This window comes from Chiloscyllium plagiosum, chromosome 30, assembly GCF_004010195.1.
Source record: "Chiloscyllium plagiosum isolate BGI_BamShark_2017 chromosome 30, ASM401019v2, whole genome shotgun sequence".
Classification (NCBI taxonomy): Eukaryota; Metazoa; Chordata; class Chondrichthyes; order Orectolobiformes; family Hemiscylliidae; genus Chiloscyllium; species Chiloscyllium plagiosum.
In genome coordinates, this window is record NC_057739.1 from 3860214 (window position 1) to 3870424 (window position 10211).

Below are 10211 nucleotides of genomic sequence, written 5' to 3' on the forward strand. Positions count from 1 at the left end.
ATAGATCTAGATGCCATCTATCAACCCCTCAGAAAACAAAAAGGAAATGACATCACCACAAACCCCAGGAACACCATCCAAGAGAAAGATATAAATAGAAAGCAAGAGACAACAGCTTCGCTTCACTTGGAGGTCTCCACTGATGATGTTACCTAGCCAGGTAATGAAACGTCTGGATATCAAACCTACAGCTCAGCGAGCAAACCTACACCCTAAACCCATTAATCTATTTCGTGTGTATTAACCAATCCTCAATTCATGCTAATACATTGCCCACAATAAAATGAGCTCCTACCTTTTATGTGGTACCTTTATTGAATGTTTCTGAAAATCCTTAATCCATACTAATACATTACCCACAATATAGTGAACTCCTACTTTTTAATGTGGTACCTTACTTAATGCCTTCTGAAAATCCAAATACACTACATATACTAAATCCTCTTTCAAGTCTGCTTATTATATCATCCTTTAAAGAACTCTAGCAAATATATCAAACACGATTTCCCTTTCAAAACACTATGGGACTCTGATTGTCATAGAATTATAGAATCCCTACAGTGTGGAAACAGGCCATTCATCCCAACAATTCCACACCAATCCTCCAAAGAGTAATCCAACCAGACCCATTCCCCTACATTTGCCCTGACTAATGCACCTAACTTACACATCCTAGGACAGTGTGGGCAATATGCCATAGCCAATTCACCGAACCTGCACAATTTTGGACTGTGGGGGGAAACCGGAGCACCCAGAGCAAACCCACGCAGACAAGAGGAGAATGTGCAAACTCTACACAGTCACCAGAGGCTGGAAGTCAAACCCAAGTCCCTTGCACTGTGAGGCAGCAGTGCTAACCACTGTGCCACTCGCCAATGAACAGCAGTCCATCTTGTTATTACAGACACCAGCAGGCCCTCTCTTTATTGTACAGACAGCAGGTTCTGTCTTTATTGTGCAAAACAGCAATATCTGAATTTTAGTAGAGAAGAGCAGTCATTGTGTTTATTACATTGACCAGCAGTCCCTTTGTGTTAAGCTTTTCTAAATTCCCTGCTATTCCTTCCTTAATAATTGCCCCCAGTATTTTCCTATGACTTACGTTAGGCTAACTGGCCTCGTTTCCCACTTGCTGTATTCTTTTCTTGAACAGGGCATCAAATTACAGTTTTCCACACCATTGAAACCATTGTGGAATTCATTGCATTCTGAATTTTGACCAATACTTTCGCTATCTCTAAAGCTATTTTCTTTAAAGCCCTTTGATGCAGGCCATCAGGACCTGGAGATATGTCTGTTAGTTAGTTTGTCAAATATTTATCTCTTGTGATATGACTGCTACAAGATCTTTGCTGCTATTAACACTTTTTTATCTGTTATCTTTGGGGTATTTATAGTGTCCTCTGTCATAAAGACTAATGCAAAATATTGGTTTAACTTATCTGTCATTTCCATGTCCCCATTGTCAATTTCACAGTTATATCATCCAAAGATTCCCACACAAAGTTTTGGTTTAGGAACATTCCTTTCAGGAGGAGAAAGCAGCATAGAGCTAGCAGGAGGACCCTGTACCAGGGAGAATTTAAAATTGACCGTGGGGGTTCTCGGGCCTAGTTTTGGTTTGGGCACATTTCTTTCAGGAGGAACCCATACTAGGAAAGATTTAAAATAAAACACGGGGGCTCTCTGGCTCAGATTCAGTTTAGACATGTTCCTTTCAGGAGGACTTGGAAGCTATCCATTCCAGGCAAGCATTCTGCTGACATCACGGGGGGAGAAGTGAGTACGGTTTCTGATTGGTCAGTGCTGGTTAGGTACTAGTTTGTATTAACCCGTTCATTCCCTTGGTGCTACAGGTGAAGTATCATAGATAGATGTTGCAGAAACGTGGTCACACCCAAGGTACTGGAAAATAGATGGGTGACCGATAGATGGGGCAGGCGCTTAGTAGAGGAACCTCCTGCCAGTGTCCTCTAGTTACACAAATATTCTGTTTTAAATACTGGTGAGGGGGATGGCTCCTCAGGTGACAATAGCAGCAGACAGAGCAGTGGCACCGTGGCTGGCCCTACTGTAAGGAGGGCTGGGACAAAGCATAGTAGAGCAATAGTTACTGGAAATTCGATGATCAGGGGCACAGATAGGCACTTCTGTAACTGTGATAGATAGTGTATTGCCTCCCAGGTACCAGGGTCATGGATGTTTCTGAGCAGGTACAGGATATCCTGAAACAGGAGAGTAAATGGACAGAAGTCATTGTCCATATAGTGGCACAAATGACATTGGTACGAAGAATGACAGAATCCTGAAACTGACAATTTGGGAATCAAGTAGTAAACTAAAAAGTAGCACCTCCAGGATGGAAATCTCAGGATTACTCCCCCTGCCATGTGACACTAGGCTGGAAACAGAGACAGTATATAATTGAACCTGTGGCTATAAAGCTGCTATAGGGGGAAGGGCTCCAGATATGTGGATTATTGGGATGTCTTCCAGGGAAGGTGGGACATGTACAAGAAGGATGCTTTGCACCAAAAACTGGAGGGGTGCCAGTATCCTGTCAGGGAGGTTTGATAGTGCCACTTTGGAGGTGTTTAAACCAGTGTGACAGGGGGTTGAGAATTAGAGCAGCAGGTCAGTAAGTATAGAGATTGGGGAAGAGCTTGAGATTAAAGCAAATATGGCGAACAGAAAGAGCAGTTCGGGAGAGGTTGATGAGTTCAACAGAACTAGAGACTTGGACTGTATTTGCTTCAATGCATGAAATATAACAGGTAAGACATGTGAACTTAGGGCCTGGATTAATGCTATCACAGAGACATGGTTGAAAGAGGACAGGACTGGCAGCTTAACTTTCTGGGATATCAATGTTTTAGATGAGAAGGAAGATGAAGTAAGAGAGGTTGAGGAGTTGCATTACTGGTTATGGAATATATCATAGTTGAATTGAAGGAGGATATTTTGCAGCTAGGCATTATGGGTAGAGCTCAGGAATAGGAGGGGTGCAAACACAATGGTGGGATTGTTTTACAGACCTCCCTGCTGCCAGTGGGAGATAGAGGAAGAGATGTAGTCAGATTCTGGAAAGATATGTAAATAACAGGGTGATTTTAACTTCCCTAACATTGAATGAGACTGCTGTAGTGCTGGGAGTTTGAATGGGGAGAAAGTTGTTAGGTGTGTGTTCAAGAGGGTTTTTGAAACAATATGTGGATAGTCCAACGAGGGAGGGGGCCGCATTGGACTTGGTATTGGGAAATAAGTCTGGGCAGGTGATCAACATTTCAGTGAGGAAGCAATTTGGGAATAGTGACCATAATTACATAAGTTTTTGGACACTTATGGTTAAGGACAAGAGTGAACCTCGGATGAGGTTGTTAAATTGGGGGAATGCCAACTATAACTGAATTGGGCAAGAATTGCCTCATTATAGGAAGGATGTGGAAGCTTTAGAGAGGGTGCAGAGGAGATTTACCAGGATGCTGCCCTGACTGGAGGGCATGTCTAATGAAGAAAGGTTGAGGGAGCTAGAGCTTTTCGTATTGGATCGAAGAAGGATGAGAGGTGACTTGATAGCGGTGTACAAGATTGAGAGGCATGAATAGAGTGGATAGGAGAAAGTGAGGACTGCAGATGCCGAGAATCCGAGTCAGAAAGTGTGACGCTGGAAAAGCACAGCAGGTCAGGCAACATCCGAGGAGCAGCAGAATTGACTTTTTGGGCATAAGCCCTTCATCAGAAATGTGGGTGGGGGAATGGGGCTGAGAGATAAATAGGAGGATGGGGATGGGGCTGAGGGAAAGGTAGCTGGGAAGGCAATAGATGCAGGTGGAGGGGGTGTGTGATGGTGATTGGTCGGAGGGGAGGGTGGAGCAGATAAGTGAGAAGGAAGATGGACAGATAGAACAGTTAAAGAGGGCCAAGTTGGAGGTTTGGATCTGGGATGATAGAATGGATAGCCATAGACATTTTTCCCAGGGCAGAAATGGCTGTCACGTGGGGGCATAATTTTAAGATGATTGTAGTAAGGTTTAGGGGAGACGTCAGAGATAGGTTCTTTACGCAGAGAATGCACTGCCACCGGTGGTAGTAGAGTCAGAGATATTAGGAACATTTCAGCCACTCCTGGACAAGCACATGGATGTCAGTAATTTGAGGGGTGTGTGGGTTAGGTTGATCTTAAGCTAAGATAAATGCTCAGTACAACATCGTGGGCTGAGGGACCTGTACTGTTCTGTACTGTTCTATGTTCTAGAATTGTCCAATTTCTTTGGAACATCAGTATAAGGTACTCGTCAAAAACAGGATTTCAAGGCTTTAGTTCATAACCTACTGCCAACAGCCAAATGAAAGAATTAATCAATTCATAAGCAGATATTGACCCAAAGGTACATAATGTAATTTCACTGAAACTAAGTTAGCTGAGTAGCTGATGGAATTAGTTATTCCCTGTATACCGAATAAATCATTCCAAAAGACAGTCTGGACAAACCTAAAGATTACATTATTGACAAATTTGTAGAAGGACAAATCTGAACCAATCCTGCCTGTTCTAGTTCTTAGATGGAAATGTGTTGCTGGAAAAGCGCAGCAGGTCAGGCAGCATCTAGGGAACAGGAGAATCGACGTTTCGGGCATTAGCCCTTCTTCAGGAATGTTCTTGTTCTTAATCATGTTGCCTTGGTTTCTACCTCTTCCTTAATTCCTGCATCTACCACCCTACTCACTGGTTCCTATCCTCCTGCCAAACTAGTTTAAACCTCCCCAACCACACTACATTAGACCTGGTCCTGCCAGATATAACCCATCCAGTTTCTACAGATCCCACCTCCAGAACTGGTCCCAAAGCCCCACAAATCTGAAACCCTCCCCCTCACACCAACTTTTCAGTCACATGTTCATACTATATATCCTGTTGTCTCTATTCTGACTAGCTCATGGTAGTAATCCTGAGATAATTATCTTCCTAGTTCTCCATATTCTGCTTTTAGGACCTCGTCTCTTTTTTTAAAAGCAGCACGGTGGCACAGTGGTTAGCACTGCTGCCTCACAGCGCCAGAGACCCGGGTTCAATTCCCGCCTCAGGCGACTGACTGTGTGGAGTTTGCACGTTCTCCCCGTGTCTGTGTGGGTTTCCTCCGGGTGCTCCGGTTTCCTCCCACAGTCCAAAGATGTGCAGGTCAGGTGAATTGGCCATGCTAAATTGCCCGTAGTGTTAGGTAAGGGGTAAATGTAGGGGTATGGGTGGGTTGCGCTTTGGGTCGATGTGGACTTGTTGGGCCGAAGGGCCTGTTTCCACACTGTAATGTAATCTAATCTATGTCGTTAATACCAATGACCTCTGGCTGTTTGCCCCCACCCCCTCCAGAATGCAACCGCTTTGAGATATCCACGGCCCTAGTGCCAGGGAGGCGCCGTTTGTGGCCACAGAAACATCTATCTATTCACCTTACAATTGAATCTCCTATAACTATAGCATTTCTATGTCTATTTCTCACACCCTCTGTAGCAGAGCCAACCACGGTGCAATGAATTTGACTGCTGCTGTTATCCCCTGAGAGACAAGTTCCCTCAACAGTATTCAAAACGGTATCTCTGTTTTTGCAGGGGAATACCCACAGGAAATTTCTGCACTGTCCGCTCATCCCTCCTGCTCTGCCCCGTGGTCACCCATTCCTTCCCTGCCCATGGAGTCTGTCTACGGTGTAACCATCTCTCTATACGCACTCTCCACCTTGCGAATGTTCCACAGTGTCCTCAGATGCTGCTCCAACCCCAAAACTCATGCTTCCAGGATCTGCAGCTTGAGATATTTTTTGCACGCGTGCAGGTCCTAGGCACTGGACATGTGCTCAGCTTTCCACAATGAGCAAGAGGAGCACATTATGATTTGGAGCTCTCCTGCCATGTCTTACCCCTTTAATTAATCTTTATGATGTCAAAAATTTTTAATACTAAGTTAAATTTGCTGGTGTTCTCTGCTCTGATAACAATTTCTCAAAACTTACATGTTACCAACAAAAGCTGTTGAGACTCACTCTCCTTTACCCGCTAGAATCTCACTGCCAACCTTATTCTCACGATGTGTCACATAGAACACAGCAAAATACAGCGCAGTACAGGCCCTTTGGCCCTCGATGTTGCACCGATCCAAGCCCACCTAACCTACACTAGCCCACTATCCTCCCTATTCTGGATCAGTGGTGCTGGAAGAGCACAGCAATTCAGGCAGCATCCGAAGACAGGCAGACCTTCCTCACTGTCAACAACTCCACCGACTTTCGTATCATCCGCAAACTTGCTCACCCAACCTTCTAGCCCCTCCTCCAGGTCATTTATAAAAATAACAAACAGCAGTGGTCCTAAAACAGATCCTTGCGGAACACCGCTAGTAACTGCACTCCAAGATGAACCTTTACCATCAACTACTACCCTCTGTTTTCTTCCAGCCAGCCAATTCCTAATCCAAACCTCCAACTCACCCTCAATGCCATACCTCCGTATTTTTTGCAGTAGCCTACCATGGGGAACCTTATCAAACGCCTTACTAAAATCCATATACACCACTTCGGATGCTGCCTGAATTGCTGTGCTCTTCCAGCACCACTGATCCAGAATCTGGTTTCCAGCATCTGCAGTCATTGTTTTTACCTCACTATCCTCCCTATGCCTATCCAATGCCCGTTTAAATGCCAATAAAGAGGGAGAGTCCACCACTGCTACTGGCAGGGCATTCCATGAACTGCTGAGTAAAGAATCTACCCCTAACATCTGTCCTATACCTACCACCCCTTAATTTAAAGCTATGCTCCCTCGTAATAGCTGACTCCATACGTGGAAAAAGGTTCTCATGGTCAACCCTATCTAAACCCCTAATCATCTAAAATCCATATACACCACATTTACCGCTTTACCCTCGTCCACCTCCTTAGTCACCCTCAATGCCATATCTCCGTATTTTTTGCAGTAGCCTACCATGGGGAACCTTATCAAACGCCTTACTAAAATCCATATACACCACATCTACCGCTTTACCCTCGTCTACCTCCTTAGTCACCTTCTCAAAGAATTCAATAAGGTTTGTGAGGCACGACATGCCCTTCACAAAACCATGTTGACTATCCTTGATCACATTTTGAATTGCTGTGCTCTTCCAGCACCACTAATCCAGAAACACATTATTCCTATCCAGATGTTCAGAACTCCTATCCCTTACAATTCTCTCTAAGACTTTGCCCACAACAGAAGTGAGACTCACCGGCCTATAGTTACTAGGGTTATACCTACTCCCCTTCTTGAACAAGGGAACCACATTTGCTATCCTCCAGTCTACTGGCACCATTCCTGTAGACAAATCAAGGCCAATGGTTCTGCAATCTCCTCCCTTGCTTCCCAGAGAATCCTAGGATAAATGCCATCAGGCCCAGGGGACTTATCTATTTTCACCCTTTCCAGAATTTCCAACTTTTCTTCCCTACATACCTCAAAGCCGTCCATTCTAATTAATTGTGACTCAATAGTCACATCGGCTCCTCTCCTCTGAACCTTGCCTTTCCTGCAAAGGAGTAATGTCTCAGCACCCTCTGGTTGGATCAAATTGATTTATTAACAGAAAACAGAAGGTCAAAGAATCATGCAGCCATACGGCACATTTAGTCTATACTGCCAAAAATACATTACTAAATACACTAGATCCACTTTCTAGTGCTGGGTCCACAGCCTTGAATATTATTACATTTTAACAGTTCATCCAAGTACTGTACATTTTAAAGGTTGTGAGATTTCCCTCCCCAAGCAGTGCATTCCAGATCCCCACCACCTACATATGTTGTTACTATTAGGTTTCTGAATGCATTTTAAAAGAAAAAATAGATTTTCAGTTTGAAATTTGGAAAATAAGTTAACATGAAGGTTCAGCTATTTAAAATTTCTAATCTTGTAAAGTAATTAAACCTATTGCTGCACTGAGGAAGTGACTTAAGGCATGTTGCAGTTGTCATTCACTAACTACTCCACTGCTTTCCACATGGTTGTGGCTGTTGTATCGGCAGAATTTTGATATTCAGTCATAAGAAATACAAGAAGGAGTATACTATTCAGCCATTTAATCATTAATTGAATGGCTGAATCATTTAATAAAATCAGGCTAGAGCTTTATGTCAGTCTGCAAAAATATTACAATTTTTACTGGAAGTCTTACAATTGTATAACTGCCTTCATGAGGTTAGGATGTTCTACAAGACTTTTACAAAAACTAAGTATAATTGCTTTTATTGTCAGAATTAAATAATGTTTCTTTAATGTCATCAGTGAATTCCTACTTGCTTTTTAGGTCAATCATAATTTTTCTCCTATTAATTGAAGGTTCTTAAAGAATGATTTGATGAATGGAGATTCAAAAGACTGTATTGAGATGGATGCAAATACAGGACAGCTAATGGACAGAAGCTGCTCAGAAATAAAAACATTTGTTTGTAAATCAAAAAAATGTAAGTGTTTTGAGAGAATTTTAACTGGCATATTTGGGTGGTGGCTTTATGAAACTGTTGCAAACAGACAAATAGCAAATATCAAGTGGAAGGTTTTCAAGTGCTATAAATCTAAAAATGGCATCAACCTACCCTGTACATAATTGCATAAGGTTATTAATTGCTTAACTTATGTTAACATGCTAACATATCAGACAGCAACCTCAAGGCATAATAGGAAAAACAATCTGCTAAAAATGTCAGGAGCACCTTAACAGCCTTAATCCTTGGCTGTTCTTTGCCCAATGGTAGATTTGATCCACATCCCACATCATAGAACATTACAGCGCAGTACCGGTCCCTCAGCCCTCAATGTTGTGCCGACCTGTGAAACCAATCTAAAGCCCATCTAGCTTACACTATTCCATTATCATCCATATGTTTATCCAATGATCATTTAAAGGTCCTTAAAGATGGCAGATCCACTACTGTTGTAGGCAGGGCATTCCACGCCCTTACTACTCTCTAAGTATCTGACATCTGTACTATATCTATCACTCCTCAATTTAAAGGTATTTCCCCTCGTGCTAGCCATCACCATCAGAGGAAAAAGGCTTTCACTGTCCATTGATCATCATGTGTACCTCTATTAAGTCACCTCTTAATTTTCTTCTCTCTAACGAAAACAGCCTCAAGTCCCTCAGCCTTTCCTCATAAGACCTTCCCTCCTTACCAAGCAACATCCTGGTAAATCTCCTCTGAACCCTTTTCAATACTTCCACATCCTTCCTATAAGGCGACGGCCAGAACTGTATGCGATACTCCAAATGCGGCCGCACCAGAGTTTTATACAGTTGCAACATGACGTCATGGCTCCGGAACGTAATCCCGAATAAAAGCTAACACACCTTATACCTTCTTAACGATCCGATCAACCTGGTTGGCAACTTTCAGGGATCTGTGCACAAGGACATAGATCTCTCTGCTCATCCACACTACCAAGAACCTTACCATTAGCCCAGTACTCGTTATTCCTGTTACTTCCAAAGTGAATCACCTCACTTTTCTGCATTAAGCTCCATTTGAAACTTCTCAGACCAGCTCTGCAGCTTATCTATGTCCTTCTGTAACCTGCAACATGTGCCAAAGCTAGGACAAGAAGGCCAATCCTAAAACTACTCCAACCTGTGTGACTTGACCCTCCTCTTGTTGGCCTCAATGTAATACCAACTTCAAAGAATTCATATTAAGCAATAAGCATTTGACGCTCTTTAACTTTTACAAATGAAAATTGAGCCATTAACAAAAGAGAGCATAAAATAGCTTATTATGATATCATAAAACTGTCAGACAAGCAAAGACATCACTTCTCCATAGAGTCATAGAGATGTACAGCGTGGAAACAGACCCTTCGGTCCAACCTGTCCACGCCGACCAGATATCCCAACCCAATCTAGTCCCGCCTGCCAGCACCCGGCCCATATCCCTCCAAACCCTTCCTATTCATATACCCATCCAAATGCCTCTTAAATGTTGCAGTTGTACCAGCCTCCACCACATCCTCTGGCAGCTCATTCCATACACGTACCACCCTCTGCGTGAAAATGTTGCCCCTTAGGTCTCTTTTATATCTTTCTCCTCTTACCCTAAACCTATGCCCTCTAGTTCTGGACTCTCTGACCCCAGGGAAAAGACGTTGCCTATTTATCCTATCCATGCCCCTCATAATTTTGTAAACCTCTA

The 10211-nt window shown here is 43.1% G+C and overlaps 1 protein-coding gene across 3 annotated transcripts in view; it reads left to right on the plus strand.

Annotated features, from left to right (window-relative positions):
• LOC122564717 (lectin BRA-3-like) overlaps positions 1-10211 on the plus strand; it is a 122940-nt gene that overhangs the window by 65135 nt on the left and 47594 nt on the right. For all 3 annotated transcript variants that reach the window (XM_043719840.1, XM_043719839.1, XM_043719841.1), the window contains exon 4: positions 8365-8489. In XM_043719840.1, the coding sequence (XP_043575775.1) occupies positions 8365-8489 (125 nt within the window). The remainder of the gene's footprint in view (positions 1-8364; positions 8490-10211) is intronic.